Raw genomic sequence first — 17,816 nt, forward strand, 5'->3', positions numbered from 1 at the left:
GCCTGGCTTAGGAACGTGGCTGTGTGAAATGTCTTTGATTCATTTTCATTGTCGATAGTATGACAGCTGCCTCCCACTCCTCCCTCTGCCCGCTCCCTCATGTCCCCCCTGTTTAGTTCTTTCTAAAATTCTCATGGACTCCTCTCCGCATGGAGACGAGGGTCTTTTCCCTAAAATAACCGTGTGACTGGCGGGGTGCAGGCACACGGCTCCTGTTACCCCCGGGGACTTCCGTGGTGTCTGTGTGTCTGCTCGCCGTCCGGCTGTCGCCGCGGGGCCTGCACTCACACAGACCGACGAGAGCGTGTCACGCAGCCACGTGTTCCCAGCTGCCGTGGCCGCTCTGGTCCCCCTCTGCCTCCTCACTCCCTCCCACGCCTTTTCCCCTTTCTCCCAGGGCCGCCCCGGAGTGCCAGGCTTCATGGGGCCCCCGGGGAGCCCTGGGCCGCCGGTAAGTGCCCGTCGTCAGTCCCCTCCGCTTTCCACCCTGCCCCCTGAGCACCCTTTTCACTGCAGACGCCGTCTCCCCAAGGTCTCTGTGACCGAATGAGCCCAGCCGTGGGCAAGGCAGAGGCTGCCTTGGAAATGCATAGGCTCCGGCCGAGGGCAGGGGGCAGGGGCAGGGCATGGGAGCCAGTGTTGCCTCGTGCCCAGAGCCGAGCTCCTGCCTGCGGCCAGGCACACACTCACTCACTCTCCGCTTGGTCATCGTTAGGGGGCCGATGGAGTCGCAGGAGCTGCGGGACCGCCAGGCACTCCGGGGCCACCGGTACGTTCCTCCCTGTGGGTCTGGGTCTGGCTTTCCCAGGAGCCCAAGTGCTCGCCCACCCTGCCCTGGTCTCCTTCCCCCTCCACCCCCCGAGGGTCTGTCTCTCCTAGTCCACCTCCGGGGACACTTTCCCCCGGAGCCGGTCACCGGCCTCTAAGGTAAAGGCTCCGAGAAATGACCCAGGACCGAGACCAGAATTCAGTGGCAGCCACACAGGCCCACGGGAGCCCGTGTCTCCGCCCTCCCCGGGGGCCCCCGTGTGGACAGGCGCAGGCAGAGGGAGGGCTTGGCACTGATCCCCTGAGCCTGTGGCCATGTGCTGTCGGCCAGTCGTTCCAAAGGCAGCCTGTCGCTAAGGAAGGGGAGGTCAGGGGTCAAGGCCTGGAAACCACAGCTGGTGAGCTGGCCTCTGGCCCCTCAGCTGTGCTCTCGCCGGGCGTCCAGAGCCGCTCCTGGAGTCAGGGGGCAGAGGGGCCCGGGGCAGGCATCGGGCATGGCCCCTGCGCACACGCTCACGTGAAACGGCGATCAGAGAGGTGAAGCTACCAGTTCAAGGTCGCACGGTGGGGAAAGGTCAGCACCAGGTCCCAGAGGAAAGGTCAGCGCCAGGTCACAGGGGAAAGGTCAGCGCCAGGTCACAGGGGAAAGGTCAGTGCCAGGTACAAACACCGTCTCAGGAATCGCAGTCATATTCTGGGCCTGGCAAAGCCACAGGTCAGGGCCTGCGCCTCTGGACTCTGGAGCCGAGTCCTTTGGGAGTCACCCAGGACAGCTTAGCTCCTCCCGCTCAGACACTGCTTCCTCACCCACTTTTAACCTCACCCCTCCTCAGTCCCTGGGTCCCCGGCTACACACCGGGCCGCCTGGTCACGTGCTGCTCGGAGCCCCTGCCTGGGGAGCGACGCCAGAGGCAGGAGGCTGGAAAAGAAGCCCTGTTGTTTCTCACCAACGACCCCCCACCCGCCCTCCCAGCCCAAGAAGGCAGTTGTGTGTGCCATCATTGGCCTGCAGAGCAGCCGGTCTGAGAGATTTGACGGTGCCTTTCTGTCTGGATCTTTTAGGGGAAAGAAGGTCCCCCCGGCCCTGAAGGCCCATCGGGGTTACCCGGAATCCCAGTAAGTGACATTTAAAAATCCCATTTCTCTCCTGCACAAGCAAGCAAGACTGCATTTCACCTTCATTAAAGCAAGACAAGGTCGCCAGGGGAGTTGTGTGTGTTATTGAATTCTAGTGGCCTGGTGAACGGATTCGTGCACATTGAAAGGAAATTAATTAGAAGAAATGTTTTAATATCGCTGTTCACCCTTTCTCTGTGATAGAAGTGTCAGAGATGAGAGAAAATTAGTAAAATGTATGTGAAAATGATATATAAATTGATTCATAAACAAACAATCACAGCATGATATAACAACAATAAAGTCATGATATGAAAACAATAAAAACATGATATAAAAACAATGGCTGATAAGTGGATTAAACTCATTCAGAGTGCTTAACTAATGTCATCTAATACAAAGACATTCAGGATCAACAATTACTCCACTTTTTTGTTATTTGCCAGACACTGGGGACCAGACACCCAAGCCTGACTCTCAGTGCCGGGGAAACACCAGGCAATCAGACCAGTTCTGGTGGCTGAAACACCTTTTCAGCTGCCACTCGCGAATGGAACTGCATGTGTCCCCCTGCCCCGTGCAGCTGGGGACAGATGACCCATGTGAGTTTCTCTCGCAGGGAGCAGAAGGCAAAGAGGGCAGAGATGGAAAACCTGGTGCCCCCGGAGAGCCGGTAAGGAACTGACTTCTCCCCATTCCACAGGCCCAGAGGGCTTTCTCAGTAACAGCCACTACGTGCACGGGCACAGTGAAGGCTACCTTCTCGGCATTACTTCTGCCACTTCTATACTTTAGGGGCATGGGTGGGTAGGTAGACAATAGATAGATGGATAGATGATGGATGGATACACAGGTAGATGGATATATGATGGATGGATACACAGGTAGATGGATGGATGATGGATGGATACACAGGTAGATGGATAGATGATGGATGGATGGATACACAGGTAGATGGATAGATGATAGGTAGATACACAGGTAGATGGATAGATGATGGATGGATGGATGGATACACAGGTAGATGGATAGATGATGGATGGATATACAGGTTGATGGATTAGATCATGGATGGATGGATACACAGGTAGATGGATAGATGATGGATGAATACACAGGTAGATGGATAGATGATGGATGGATACACAGGTAGATGGATAGATGATAGGTAGATACACAGGTAGATGGATAGATGATGGATGGATTGATACACAGATAGATGGATAGATAGTAGTTCACTTGGCCACGTTTCCCCAAGCCTTCGTGTCACCAGTTGTAAAGTGCGGTCGTTACCAGCTGCCTGGAGTGGCCGGTGGAGAGGTACCGAGCCCGTTAGGATGGGGAACCTGCGTCACTTCTCCAGCAGCTGGAGCGCCTCCGAGAAGGCGAGGCTGAGGAGCCATCACTGCAGGGATGAGCCCAAGAGGCCAGCACGCCCAGGGGCACCGGGATGCAGCGGGCTGAGTGCGGGTGGCAGGGTGAGTGGGAGGCCGTGGACCCTAGGGCCAGGGTGGGCTGGCAGAGAGGCCGGAACAGGCGTGTGAAACGCAGTGCTCAGAAGCCCAGCAGCAAAAAGAGGGGGATCCCTCACGCTCTCTTCACCCCTCCTTTTCCTCTTTCCTCAGGGCAAAGCAGGAGAGCCGGGCCTGCCAGGACCAGAGGGTGCCAGAGGGCCCCCGGTAAGTGCTGTGCATGTGTGAACATGTGTGTGTGTGTGTGCATGCAAATGTGTGTGTGAGTATGTGTGCATGCATATGTGTGTGAGTGTGTGTGTCTTTGTGGGGAGGAATGAGGGGTGAGTGAGTGTAGGAGTGTGAGTGTGTGACTGTATGGCTGTGTGTGAGTGTGTGACTGTGTGTGAGTGTGTGACCTTATGGCTGTGTGTGTGTGTGTGTGTATGAGTGTGAGTGTGTGACTGTATGACTGTGTGTGTGTGTGTGTGTGTGTATGAGTGTGAGTGTGTGACTGTATGACTGTGTGTGTGTGTGTGAGTGTGACTGTATGACTGTGTGTGAGTGAGAGAGAGTGAGCTGTCCCTGGTAGAATAAAGCATCAGCCGTGGTGGGTAAGGTCCTGGAGGTCAGGGTCCCCCTCCTTCAGGACTGGACCCCCTGCGGGCTCAGTGCTCCCATGCGCGCCGTGAGGCCACTTTCCCGCTGGCAGCCGCGGGGACCGTGCCGTGGGCGAAGGCTGCTTGTTCTTGTCCTCTGTTCCCGTCCGTGGCCTTTCCCTGGACGACGGAGCCTCAACAGGCGTCTTCATGGTAGCTTGGAGCACTCCCACGGCTAAAGGGTTAAACTAACCCCTTCTGGTTGCAGAACAGCAACGATGATGATGGTCATAATTAAAAATATGGAGGAGAAAAGAGGTCCTTGTCATCCTACAACCCAGAGGGAAAGCTCTGGTAGCGGCCAGGATATTTCCTGGGTCTTTTTTTTTTTTTTTTTTTTTAATATATTTTATTGATTTTTCACAGAGAGGAAGAGAGAGGGATAGAGAGTTAGAAACATCGATGAGAGAGAATCATCGATCAGCTGCCTCTTGTACCTCCCCTACTGGGGATGTGCCCGCAACCAAGGTACATGCCCTTGACCGGAATCGAACCTGGGACCTTCCAGTCCGCAGGCCGACACTCTATCCACTGGGCCAAACCGGTGTTGGCGTCCTTGGTCTTTTTTACGTGCATGGATTCTGCCCTCTATGGGCCCACACCTCCACCTGTGTCAGGCCATCGGCAGTAACAGGTGGTTTCCTGTAAAAGGCACTCATTCTATATGTCTGGGGCTGTTGAGGATTTTTGTAGGGTTTGTGTGTTTTTTTTTTTTGTTGTTTTTTTTTTTTGTGTGTGTGTGTGTGTGTGTGGTGTGTGTGTGTGTGGGTGTGTGTGGGTTTGTTTGTTTTTGCTAAATACTTTACTCCTTCATAATTTTTAAATTGTTTACACAAACCCTTAAATTTGTTTTTGGAAAAAGTACTATCTTTAATGAAAATTCTAAAATCCAATTATCTGGCAAGAAGGAGGAGATCAAAATGCCAGTTCTCTTTCCTTAATGTGTTTTTCGGTAAAAAAATCAATAACTTCCCTGGCCCACATTCAATACGAAGAAAATAAACAAAAAATCCATCCGCTTTTCACCGAACCCCGCTGCTCCCCTCCCGGTCACACCGGGAGCAGAACCTCGGGTGGAGAAGGCGCCTGCCGTGGGGCCCAGACCCAGAGGACGATTGCTGTCCAGGTGGCGCCTGCTGATGGGGCGGGAGGGCTTCCTGGCAGTTGCCATGGAGACCCAGGACTCAGCCCAGTGGTGTGAGGCCAGGAGGAAGAGGAGGAGGAGGAGGAGGAAGAGGAGGACGAGGAGGAGGAAGCATGAGGCCAGGCCACACCCGGCTGCTACCCCACGGCCTGTGGCACGCGTGGGGCCCGCCCAGCGGGGCTGTGACTGAGCTGGAGGAAGGGCCCTCACCCAGGCCTCGGGCTCAGGGGCGTGGCCAGCGCCCAGCGAAGAGCAGGGCCCGGGTGGGGAGTGAGAGGAGCCAGGACCCCCATACCCCGCCATCTCGCCAGGTGCCTGCCCCTCTCTCTCGCCAGCCTGCCCTCCGTGGGCTAACTGGGGTCTCTCTCACCCAGGGCTTCAAGGGACACACGGGCGACGCTGGTGCCCCCGGCCCCCGGGTAAGTGCTGTCCTGTCTGTCCTGTCGTAAAGGTCCACCCCGGTGGGCCTGGCTGGTGCTCCATTCACTGGGCTCCTGGGCCCTGCAGGCCAGTGGGACACCTTGTCCCCCGAGAAGCCCAATGCGCCATCCCTCGCCCCGTCTAGTTTTATTTTATTTATTTTATTGATTTTCTACAGAGAGGAAGGGAGAGGGAGAGAGAGTTAGAAACGTGGATAGAGAGAAACATCGACCAGCTGCCTCCTGCACACCTCCTACTGAGGATGTGCCTGCAACCAAGGTACACGCCCTTGACTGGAATCAAACCTGGGACCTTTGAGTCCACAGGCCAGCGCTCCATCCACTGAGCCAAACCGGTTAGGGCTCGCTTGGTCTAGTTTTTCTAGAAATTTCTCTTGAGGGTGGGGGGTGGGAGGTCAGATGCTGACTTACAAACAGCTGGACCACGGCAGCTGGGATCCGGTGGCCCTGGGCAGGGCTGCACAGCGCTCACCTGTGAGAGCATCAGTGTATCCTGCGAGATAGATGCCCCGAACAGAAGCCCCGCCGTGCCCTGTGAACGGGGAGAAGCGGGGGGCGGGGGCAGCAGGCGAGGAGGCAGAATGCCAGGCGGTGTGCCTGGCCCTGTGCTGCTGTTCCCTGCAGCCCAGAGGGCACACAAGGCCCAGGCCTCCCACTGGCCTGTGGGCACCCAGCCCCAGCGCGGCCCGGGCCCAGGGCGCCTGCGCTGGGCTCCTGCCTCCCTTGCTGGCACTCCGCCGTCTGAGACCCTGTGTTCTGCACCCTCCCCCCCCTCGCCTCACCGCAGCTGCGTCCTTTCTGCTTTTCGTTCCAGGGAGAGCCCGGCACCATGGGGCCCCCCGGCCGGGAGGGGTCCCCCGGAAAAGATGTGAGTGGGTCCTGGGGCCCGGCTGGGTGTGGGGGAGCAGGCGGGCAGGGGGAGTGCAAAGGGCTTCCCCGAAGGACCCGGGGCCCCGGAAACTGTCCCGGAGAGGACGCCCGGGGCCCCTGCGGAGTAAAGGGCAGGCAGTGTGCGGGCTCTGGGGGGCGAGGTGAGCCTGAGTCCGCATCTGTCCCGTCACACGCCGCCGTGACCCGGCCATAACGGCCCTCTCTCCGTTCCAGGGGGATGCCGGACCCGCGGGGCCGCAGGGCCCCCAAGGACCGAGGGGCCCGCCGGTGAGTTTGCTGTGAGACTCAGTGTCTGCAGGGCCTGTTACCATGGTGACACCCGTGGTTTACCCCGCAGCCCCACGCGCTGTTAAAAGCCCCTGCAGCATCTCCGGTGTCTCCCGCAGGGGAAGAGCGGACCGCCCGGCGCCTCAGGGGACCGCGGCCCCCCAGGAAGCCCGGTGAGTGTCGCCCTGGGCTGCGGGATGTCCAGGAGGCTCCAGAAGGGGCGTGGGGCTCACCTCCCACAGGGTCTGCCCTCCATCCCCGCAGCACCGACGGGAAAGCATGGGGTTCGAGGGCAGAGCAGGCAGCGGAAGCAAGAGGGTGCAGGCGGGCCTCCTTTAAAGTCTAAAATACGTGGGGGGGGGGGGCGGAGGGGAGGGGAGAGGAGAGGGAATGGAGAGGATAAATGGTGATGGGAAAACTAAAGAAATTAAATAGATGCGATTATGCAGTTGGCTCCCTGTGGACACAGCAGGCATCCAAAGGAACAAGCCTATTGAAGACTTCTAAAAGCAGCGATAAAACGCCTCTGGCTGTGTGCGGGAGACGGAGAGCCAGCTCAGCCCCAGGAGCCCCAGGGCTCAGGCGCGGGGCAAGCAGCGGGGATGGGCGGCCTTAGAGTTAGCTCCAGGGGGTCCTCCTGCTGGTTGGGGGGCAGGGAGGGATGGGAGGGGCGGGGGCAGAGTAGGAGGAGGGTGGGACGAGTCATCGGCCAAGTCCTGGTCGCTGGAGAGAGGATCTGGGATCGAGGTCGGGTCTGCTGGGGGTGGGATCATGGTGGGGAGATGGGTCTTTGATGGATTCTAGGCTGGGAGATGTTGGCCTGTCCGTACCTCTCCTCCCAGCCCTGCCTCTTGTAAGTTTTGTTGTTGTTAATCCTCTCCCGAGGATAAATAGTCTCCATTGATTTCTTCTTTTTTTAAAGAGAAATTGGAAGAGAGGGGGAAAGACAGAGAGAGAAACGTTGATGTGAGAGACACATTGATTGGTGGCTGCCTGCACATACATGACAGAGGCCTGGAAGGGGGGTACGTGCCCCAGCCGGCCCTTGACCTTGAAGAACTGACCGGTTCTCCCTCCGCAGGGCCAGAAAGGCAGCAAAGGAGACGGCGGCAGCCCGGGCCTGCCTGGCTTCCTGGGCCCCCGGGGGCCTCCGGTAAGCAGAGCACCCCAGGGGGCCGAGATGCCTGCCTGTAGGGGTACAGTTCATGTGTCCTTCTGTCCCCCGTGCCCTCAGGTCCACCTGCTGGGTTACAGCGACCTGGTGTCACACCTGGGGGGGGGCTCACCCCCTGCACCCTAATCCTGAGGCCTGGCTCCTCCTGACTCAGAGGAGCCACGGCTCCTGCCTCCGGGCGCGGGAGCTGGTTTGTGTAAGCGGTTGGCGGGGTGCCCAGCCCCTGGGGAGCTCGGTCCATACACACTGTTTCACACAGTGGGCGTGGCGGCTGGGGTGGGGATCACGGCCTCTGAACTTCACGGCCCCTGAGGCATCACCTTGCAGATGACATGTTCCGGCTGTAGGGTCAGAGCTTGCAGGTGGGGTTCAAGGTCACCTGGTCAGCTGGCGTCCAGCTGGCTCTGCATCACGGTCTCCTGACCTGACCGCCTGGCACAGAGGAGCCGGGGGTGATGGGTGGCAGGTCTCTGGGCTGAGGGACGCGAGGGAATGAACCAGGTCCGGCAAGCTCCCCCCTACCCCAACCCCCTCACCGACCGCCTTCTGTGAGCCACGGCCACGCCCTGGCTCCTGACCTGTGAACGAGGGTCGTGGTGAGAGCTCACCCTCTCCTGTCCGCTCCCCTCCAGTTCATTCCTGGCCCCCGAGGTGCCCACTGCCAGCCCTGCCAGCCACTCGAGCTGTGACCTGTCTTCGCCCTTCGCTGCCTTGTAGCCCAGGATGCAGTGCTCTGTGCACTGCTGTCCACTGGGCCTGTTCCTTCGCTGGACACGCCTCCTCTCCCCGCCTGGCACTCATCTGGCTTCTCCCAGACTCCCTGCTGCAGACCCCTTAGTCAGCGTGACGGCCGATCGCGTGTTAGCCCCCTCTCACTACACGCCTACTCTAGCTCCAGGGGCGTTATAGCTACCGACACATTCCACCTCCTGGCCACCCCTGAAGCAGGGACAGCAGCGAGTCCCATCTCACAGATGAAGAAACGGAGGCACCAAAGGCTTAGGTAGTTGTAAGGAGGTTGTCCATGGCCGCAGAGCCAGCAAACGGAGGAGTCGGGACTTGAACTTGGGAGGCTGACGCCAGAGCCCAGGGTCTTCTTGGTGCCTCCTTTCACCCCCGAGCCTGCTTCTCCGGGAGGCCTGCCGTCGTAGCTGATGCCCCGGGGCCTCTGGGTGGCGGCACAGCCGTCCCCGGGCCGAGGGGGCCGGGCCCAGGCTCCCGCCCACCGGAGCGTCTCCCCGGCGAGGCCCCTGGTCGGCGGGTCGTGGATGTCTCTGCTGGAAGGGACTGGGGCGGGCTGTGTTTGGAAGACGGTGCGTTACGTGTGATGTGCAGCCGCCGAGCTCACCGTGTCGTGTTCTGTCTCACAGGGCGAGCCCGGAGAGAAGGGAGCCCCAGGCAAGGAGGCAAGTGTCACCCCTAACGCCCCCCCGGTGGCCCTTTCCCATGCGGGTGTGGGCCAGCTCCGCGGGGGGACACAGGGGGTCCCCGGCCCTGGGGGTGGCCGAGCTCCACACTCACTCACTGCTCTCTGAAAGGGCGTCCAGATTTGAAATTCGGAAGGGCCCCGTCAGTTCTGTATACCAGCCGGTTCCGGGATACCATCTTTTTTTTTAAACAGTATTTTTCTTGCTGTCGGAGAGGAAGGAAGAGGGAGAGAGAGAAACATCAATGATGAGAGAGAAACATTGATCAGCTGCCTCCTGCACACCCTTCACTGGGGATCAAGCCTGCAACCCTGGGCCTGTGCCCTGACTGGGAATGGAACTGTGACCTCCCAGTTCCTAGGTGGATGCTCAACCCCTGAGCCACACCCCTCACACCACGCCATATGAGTTGGGACAGGAACATTAGCCCATAGAGGCGGGAGTGTGCCACCGGCGGAGGGGAGGGGGCTGGCCTCGGCCACTGGGAGCCGGCCGCACACGCCTCCGGGAGCCACAGGGTCAGCGCTGCGGGGGTCAGGGCGTGGAGTCAGCAGGGCCCTTGGGCTGGGAGCACTGAACACCCACCAGGCGGGGCCCTGAGGGAGACCCCGATCCTGATGACGACAGTCCTGGAAAAGGGGGGGAGGACGGGGAAGGGGGACGAGCGTCAGCTGGTGCCACGGGGTCCAGGGTGGGCCTGGGCGGGAGGAGGCTGGGGGCGGAGGGGACGCAGGCCTGCAGGGTCCGCACAAAGCGGGGGTTCTCAGAGGAAGGCGTCTGGAGACCCTTGTCCTTGGAGGCGCCCAGGCAGAGGGACCGCCGGTGAGGGCCGTCGGCGTTGGGTGTCTTGCAGGGCGAGCCCGGGAAGCCTGGAGCAGCAGGACCCCGAGGAGAGAGGGTGAGTGGGGGGCGTGCCCCCTGCAGGGGACGCTTCTGGGGCCGGGACTGTCCCGACACCGCGTGCAAGGCGCCCGGAGAGCTGCGGCCTGCACCCGCCGTTCCCGGAGACGAGGCCTGCCCCCCGCCTGGTGTCCTCAGTGCTGCTGGTCGTCATTTCCTACTGATGTCAGAGAGGAAGGGAGAGGGAGCGAGAGAAACGTCAAAGATGAGAGAGAATCATGGATCGGCTGCCCCCCGCATGTCCTACACTGGGGATCGAGCCCGCAACCCAGGCCTGTGCCCTGACCGGGAATCGAACCGTGACCTCCTGGTTCCTAGGTCAACGCTCAGCCCCTGAGCCACGCTGGCCAGGCGGTCCCCTTCTCTGGATGTTATGTGAAGAAGTGGCGTCATTGCAATTACAGACGCCAAGGAAGTGAGAGGCCGGGACAGCGCCCTCTCCTGTGTGCTCCGTGCTTGGCGCCCGGAGCCAGGCTTGGCACCCGGGTGGCCAGGGAACAGGTTTTTCCATAATGAACCGCTTGGCATTGCGCTCAGGAAGCCGCCCCTTCCATTTCGTTTCTCCGGAAAGATCCACGGAGGGAAATCAGTTATTTTTTTTTTAGCGACACCAGCGGGAGGGGCGTTCTCACATGGTGGCAGCGTCCCTGCCTTTGGCGGGTTAAACATGCCCATGAGCCTCGCGCGGTCACCTGTCACCCTGCTGCACCACACAGTTTCACCGCCCGCACCCGGGCGTGTCTCCCTCGTCCTGCGGAGCATTTACCTTGGTTTCCTGCCAAGTCGGTGGGCGAGGCGAACCCCTTTCGCCTCTGCCCTGTGCTCGTGGTTCTGAGGACGAGCCAGGAAAGGGGCTGTGGGTGAGACGGGATTGAGGGGTCCCCCCGACCCCCGGCCAGTGTCACGCAGGTGCCCCCGGACTCGTGCTGCCGGGATGGTTTGAGGCTTGGCTGGGAGCCAGGACACACAGCCCCCAAATATGAGTCTTCTCTAGGCCCAATCCGTACGCCGAGCTCGGCCTCCACGCTAAGTGGTTTGGTGGAGCTCTGCCAGGACTCGGCAGGCACTCGCCCTGCGCTCCGGGAGCCGGGAATCGGACCAGGCCTCTGCCCGCAGAGGGTGCTGGGCGGGTGGACAGGACACGCTGGGCCCCGATGAGGATGGTCCCTGTGACGTGATCTCACCTGAGACATGGAGTGACCGCCTCAGATCTGGCCAAGTTCATGTCCAATGACATGGAGTGACCCCTCAGATCTGGCCAAGTTCATGTCCAATGACATGGAGTGACCCCTCAGGTCTGGCCAGATTCATGTCTAATTACATGGAATGACCGCCTCAGATCTGGCCAAGTTCATGTCTAACTCACTGCTCTCTCCTCTTTGGTATAGTCATGCAGACAGTAGACAATGCAAATTGCAGAAAGCAGACGCAGTGTAAGAAGGGGCCCCTCCCCCAGGGCCTTTGGTCCCTATCCCCTCCCCCCCAGAGTCCGTCCCGCGGTCTGTGCAAGGACGCGGGTGGGTGTGCGATCCACCTGCGTGTTTCCTGCTTCACGCCCGGAAGAGCCCAGACGCACGCTGTGCTGTGTCTGGTTCTTCGTGGGAACGGATCCACGGGTGACGCGCTAACTACCCGCCTTCCTTTGCCGCGGCTCCGGCACGTCCACGCCACGCCCCCTTCCAGTTGCCACCTGTTTCTGGTCCTTTCCCCCCAGGTCTCCCTCCCTCTGTGGCCGCCCCGCTGTGGGGCCCGCTGACCTTGAGGCCGATCATGTGACCACCATGTTTTCAGACCCTTGATCAGCGCTGAGTCCTGCTAGTCAGCGCACAGTAGCACACTGGGTGGAGGACTGGGCTGCCCCCTGGTTGCCATGATTTCCAGTGACTGACCCAGGACCTCGGGGTCCACAGTGGGGAGAGCAGGGTCCAGGCAGCTTCGTGCTCGGTGGCCCCAGGAGAGCTGGGAGGAGGGAGGAGGGAAGAGGGAGGAGGGAGCAGGAGGGTACCTGCCTGTGAGGCACCTCTGTCCGTGGTGCCGCTGTCCCTCAGCGGACGGGGGACACGGGGCCGGAGCCGGCTGGCAGCTGGGTGCTCGGTCTCAGAGGCGGGCAGACGGAGGAAGCCCTGGACTCGGGTGTGGAAATCAGAGTTCGGTCCTGATCCTGCAGACCCCCTGCGTGACCATGGCGGGGGCCGTGTCCCGCTGGGCTCCACGTTCTCACCTGGGCCCGGATGGAGGCCTCCTCTCGGGAGCCAGAGGACCGGGGGCCTCGCCCCAAGGCACCCCCGGTTCTGTGCTTGCTGACCCTTCTCTCCCCCTCTAGGGAGATCCCGGCACCAAGGGTGACAAAGGAGCTCCCGGTGGGAAAGGCCAGCCTGGGGACCCGGGCATTCCCGGCCACAAAGGCCACACGGGCCTGATGGGCCCCCAAGGCCCGCCCGGGGAGAGCGGGCCGGCCGGGCCCCCGGGGCCTCCGGGGCAGCCAGGCTTCCCGGGCCTGAGGGTAAGGGGGCTCCTCGGGGCCGAGGGGGCCAGGGAGGGTGTGGCCTTCAGCCGGGGTGTACCCCCACGTGGCACAAGGACTGTCCTCCTGGATTCCTCAGTGTCCACACCTGGGCCAAACCCTGCTCCTCTGAGAACCCCACTCCGAGGCTGGGCGGTCATCTGAGGGGGGCCGGGGTGACGGGGGGGAGGAAGGCGGGCAGAAGACTGGAGTCCATGCAGGTGGGCGGGGCCGTGGGCCGGTCCCTCGGGCTGGCAGGACCTCGCCAGGGGGAGATCTGGGGCTAGGCCCCCGGGTTTGTGCAGGAAGAGCAGGCAGGCAGTGCAGGGGCCCGGCTCACCGAGTCCAGGTCACCTAGGAAACGGGACGAGGTGAGGGAGGGCATCCCGATGTGGCAAGGACCGGGCCAGGAGGATGTGGAACATGTGGTTCCTGTCAGCGGTCTCAGAGCAGGAGGTCCTCAGAGATGAGTAACCCCCCTGCTTCCCTCCCTCCCTCCCTCCCTCCCTCCCTCCCTCCCTCCCTCCCTCCCTCTTTCCAGGGTGAGTCTCCCTCTCTGGACACCCTGCGGCGGCTCATCCAGGAGGAGGTTGGGAAGCAGCTGGAGAGTGAGTTTCTTTTTCTTTCTTTCTTTCTTCTTTTTTTTTTTTTTTTTGTTTAAAGTATATTTTATTGATTTTTTACAGAGAGGAAGGGAGAGAGAAAGAGAGTTAGAAACATCGACGAGAGAGAAACATCAATCAGCTGCCTCCTGTACATCCCCCACTGGGGATGTGCCTGCAACCAAGGTACTACTTGCCCTTGACCGGAATCGAACCTGGGACTCTTCATTCCGCAGACTGACGCTCCATCCACTGAGCCGGACAGGCTGGGGCATGAGTTCTGTCTTCCTTGCAGCTTGCAGGTGCGGGCGGGGCTCTGGCAGCCCGGAGCGGCCTGTTGTCTGTCCTTCAGCACTGGGCAGCCTCATGGGAAAAAGGCTGCAGAGAGCTGCTCCGGTCGCCATCCAGGCTGAGGCCGCCTGGCAGGCTCCAGCCAGCCTCCCCGGCACAGGCCCCTCTGCAGAGCTCCCTCGAGTGAGGCTCAACTTGCCTCTGCTTGATTGCCTCTGACACGGGCAGCTCACCACCTGCAGAGCCGGTTCTGCCGTGACCGTGCCCTTTCCGTGCACTCGGTCCCCAGGCCTTGCAGCCGGTCGCCATATTGTCCTCTCGGTGATCCCTCCTTCATGAAACCTCTGTTTTCACCTCCGCAGCCAAACTCGCCTACCTCATGGCCCAGATGCCCCCGGCGCACGTGAAGGCGTCTCAGGGCAGACCCGGGCCCCCGGGGCCCCCCGGCAAAGACGGGCTTCCGGGCCGAGCAGGCCCCATGGGGGAGCCGGGACGGCCTGGCCAGGGGGGTCTGGAAGGACCGTCCGGACCAGTTGGTCCCAAAGGTGAGTGAGGGCCGGGGCTGGGGAGTGGGGGGAGGATGCACTTCGCAGGGTCCACAAGGCAGAGAAGGACCTCCGGGAGGCGCCCGCACACTGAGGAGAGATTTACGCCATCCTCCTCGGGCGTGGTAGCCGGTATGTTGGCATCATTACTTTTCCCAAAGGAGAAATGGTTTGTGGAGTTGGCAGTTTTGCAAAATTCTGCTTCTGCCAGGCGGACTGAACCTGCTGCCTTCCCCTGCCTTGTCCCCCTGCATCTCCCCTGCTCCAGTGTCAGCTCAATGAAACGCCCCCTGCCCTGTGCGAGAGAACTGACTGAGGAAGAGAGATGGGACCTGCAGGCAGATGGGCACCAAATGCCGGCTTTGCCGCTGAAAAAGTGGCTGGAGCTGCAGCTAAAACCGTGGCAGACCCGCCAGCTCTCAGGCCCCAGGCCTTCCCTGGGCCCCGGCGCCAGGGCAGCAGGTCTCACTTGCAATATAGCCTAGGGGGCAACCAGCGAGGAAGCAGACAGACAGACAGCCCTGCAGGCAGGCAGACAGCCCTGCAGGCAGGCAGACAGACAGACAGCCCTGCAGGCAGGCAGGCAGGCAGACAGCCCTGCAGGCAGGCAGACAGACAGACAGCCCTGCAGGCAGGCAGGCAGACAGACAGCCCTGCAGGCAGGCAGACAGACAGACAGCCCTGCAGGCAGGCAGGCAGGCAGACAGACAGCCCTGCAGGCAGGCAGGCAGACAGACAGCCCTGCAGGCAGGCAGGCAGACAGACAGCCCTGCAGGCAGGCAGACAGACAGCCCTGCAGGCAGGCAGACAGACAGCCCTGCAGGCAGGCAGATGGAAGAGAGCAAGAGGAAGGACCAAAACCAAACTCCCGACCTGATACCTAGCTCCTCGCCTGGAAGAATAACGGAGGGGACACCGTGTCTCTGCCTCTGAAGGTGTGTGTTCCCCTCACAGGCGAGCGCGGAGCCAAAGGTGACCCAGGAACGCCAGGTGTCGGCCTCCGAGGCGAGATGGGCCCCCCCGGAATCCCAGGTGGGCATGGCATCCGGGGCCTCTGGTGGGGACAGCGTCCGTGGTGGTGGGTCCCTTCGGGGGAGGCTGGGGAGAGAGGGTGACCTTTAACTACAAGGTCACTGGACACTGCTTGTCTGTCCCAGCTGAAATGCTCGCTTCTGGACTTGCCAGGAAAACGGTGGGGCGTCCCTGCCATTGGCTTTGGGTGAAATAAGCCTGGGCCGGGCGGGGAGCTGCGTGCCCCTCCTCGCCATCCCCAGCACACGCTGGCCTCTTACATGGGCCGAGGAACTTGCATAAAAACACATGCTCATTTGGTGCTTCCCAAATACCCTTGAACATGAGCCTTGATTCTTTCGCTCTGCACCCCATCCTTATGTCTCAGCATCCCCGGGGGATGCTGGCCACAGTGCTGGCCACAGTCCTGGGACCAGGCAAGTCCATCTCCACACCCCGTGGCCCTATGGGAATACAGTAGTCCCACAGTGCGAGATGGAGGCAGGAAGTTGAAGGTGTGACACTGCGTGGTTATGGAGTTCCCTGCCACTGAGCTTTCTAAGTTTAATTCTAGTTCATATGATGACCCAAGGTCGCTTCTGAATATTAGGCCTACAGGTCATTTTAATTTTAGTGTATATATATCTTCTTGATTTTCCAAATGTCTCCCCGTGGCCACCATTGCTATTCTCCTTAGAGAAGATACCTACAAATGCATTATAAATACTTCTTTTTGACTTCTTGCCTGCTTTTCAATAGCTTTAATGTTAATAGATAGTATTTTTAAATAAGGCAATTCTAAATAAGGAAGGGGGAGTTGACTGGTCAGATGAGGTTGGGGTAAGACTGGTCTTCAGAGGTTCTGAGCTGAAGGAATGAGTAAGCTCCTGGTCTCAGGACCTGGTGGAAGGCAGGGCTATTGGCATACGGCCACCAAAGCCCTCATGCATCTTAGTGTTCCTGAAATGTCTGAAGGTCTTTTAAAATAAGAATCTACTTTTTAAATTTCATTTACGGGAGCTCACATTTCCTAACATGATTAGTAAGACTTGAGAAGGAATCTCATTGCTAAGGTTAACTCTAAGCCTTTAGCACCAAACTTCCCAATTGCCAAAGCAAAGGGGAGACAGGTTGATTATATATTGTATGTGATGCTTAATAAGTGGAGGCAGGGGAGTGTTTCTATGCGTCATATTTTCTGGGTCATTCTGGGCTGTCAGTTGCTTACATTCTGTGTATGTCGTCCTTGCCCATGGTTTGCAGAATAGGCTGATGTGGTCCCAGTCTGCAGTTACCCTTGTGATAAAGCTTAGAAGTTGCAGACGAGCTGGGTGTTGGAGAACGGGGTGTCACCAGGTGTCTCTAGGGACAGGTGGATCGGGCTGATGGCTAATGACAAGACTGGGTGTCCCACTCACAGTCAGAAGCCCTCCCAGGAGCCTGTGAGAACACAGAAGGCCAGGTTTCCCACCTGCCCCATACGGAGCACATTTTCCATCCCTGGCCCTCATCTGCCTGTCTGTCCTCTCTGAGGGCACCAATGGCTGCCCTCGTCCAGTCCAGGCAGCGCTTCCCCTGCACAGCCTGCTGCCCCTGCACCCTGGTGCCCGCGGAGCCCGTCCCAGTCCCGCAGGGCACCATGCCTAGTGCCCAGACCCGCTGTCCTCTGAGGCCGTCTCCAGGCGGCTCCGGGGGGGAGCACGGGGAACAGGGCCGTCTGCTCCAGAGAAGCCTGACTCCCTCCTGTGTGTTTTGCTCCTCGGCCAGGTCAGCCCGGGCAGCCCGGCTACGCCAAAGACGGGCTTCCTGGGGGCCCCGGCCCTCAGGGCGAGACCGGACCCGCCGGCCACCCTGGCCCCCCCGGCCCGCCCGGCCCCCCCGGCCAGTGCGACCCCTCCCAGTGCGCCTACTTCGCCAGCCTGGCCGCCCGCCCGGGGAATGTGAAGGGCCCCTAGAAGATTCCGGAAGGCCTGGGGACCGCGGTGGATTTCTGAAACTTGAACCCAGAGCCGAGGACGTCGGAGACCTCGACACATTTCGGCCACCTGCTTTTGTTCTTTCATCGTTTGTTTCATTTTCTCGAGAGACCTCAGTGTCATTAAAACCAACAGATGCTGGCGGTCGGTGGGATTATTATTAATATTTTTATTAATTATTATCATTACTGCATTTGTTCATGCTTTGCAAGTTTTGCTCCCTCTCCTCTGAAGTGGAAACTTGATTTGGGGGCCGGAATCCAGTGGAAGTCCAGACAGCCCGCCTGGCTGCTGCCCATGGTGCTGAAACCCGGCCAGACTGGGCCAACGTCCCTCTGCCCCGGAGGGAACTGGAGAAGAACCAGTCAGAGCTTCTCTCCTGCCGAGAGGAACAAGTTTGCAGCTGATGGGGGGCCCGGGCAGGGCGAGACCCCCCTCGCGGTTCCAGGCCTCTGCAGGGCAGTGCCGCGGGGTCGGCAGCGGCTCGCGGGATCCTGTCTGGACTCGGATGGGGAGGCCGGTGTGGGGGAGCAGGCACTGCCCTTCGATGTGGATTTGGCATCTCAGGCCACAGAAGGACCTGTTTGTGCGAGCTCCGTCCTGACCTCACTGACCTGCCCTGGAAGGCAGGCGGCCGCTCCGGGCTCTCCA

General features: G+C 60.1%; 1 protein-coding gene across 1 annotated transcript in view; it reads left to right on the top strand.

Annotated features, from left to right (window-relative positions):
* COL22A1 (collagen type XXII alpha 1 chain) overlaps positions 1–17,459 on the top strand; it is an 80,748-nt gene extending 63,289 nt beyond the window's left edge. The window contains exons 44-60 of the mRNA XM_045581589.1: positions 398–451; positions 716–769; positions 1,831–1,884; positions 2,504–2,557; positions 3,510–3,563; positions 5,513–5,557; positions 6,393–6,446; positions 6,683–6,736; positions 6,856–6,909; positions 7,818–7,889; positions 9,281–9,316; positions 10,191–10,235; positions 12,561–12,740; positions 13,282–13,348; positions 13,996–14,182; positions 15,133–15,210; positions 16,957–17,459. Coding sequence (XP_045437545.1) covers positions 398–451; positions 716–769; positions 1,831–1,884; positions 2,504–2,557; positions 3,510–3,563; positions 5,513–5,557; positions 6,393–6,446; positions 6,683–6,736; positions 6,856–6,909; positions 7,818–7,889; positions 9,281–9,316; positions 10,191–10,235; positions 12,561–12,740; positions 13,282–13,348; positions 13,996–14,182; positions 15,133–15,154 — 1,086 coding nt within the window. The 3' untranslated portion in view covers positions 15,155–15,210; positions 16,957–17,459. The remainder of the gene's footprint in view (positions 1–397; positions 452–715; positions 770–1,830; positions 1,885–2,503; positions 2,558–3,509; positions 3,564–5,512; positions 5,558–6,392; positions 6,447–6,682; positions 6,737–6,855; positions 6,910–7,817; positions 7,890–9,280; positions 9,317–10,190; positions 10,236–12,560; positions 12,741–13,281; positions 13,349–13,995; positions 14,183–15,132; positions 15,211–16,956) is intronic.
* Positions 17,460–17,816: the final 357 nt, after the last annotated feature.

This window comes from Pipistrellus kuhlii, unplaced genomic scaffold, assembly GCF_014108245.1.
Source record: "Pipistrellus kuhlii isolate mPipKuh1 unplaced genomic scaffold, mPipKuh1.p scaffold_m20_p_14, whole genome shotgun sequence".
NCBI lineage: Eukaryota > Metazoa > Chordata > Mammalia > Chiroptera > Vespertilionidae > Pipistrellus > Pipistrellus kuhlii.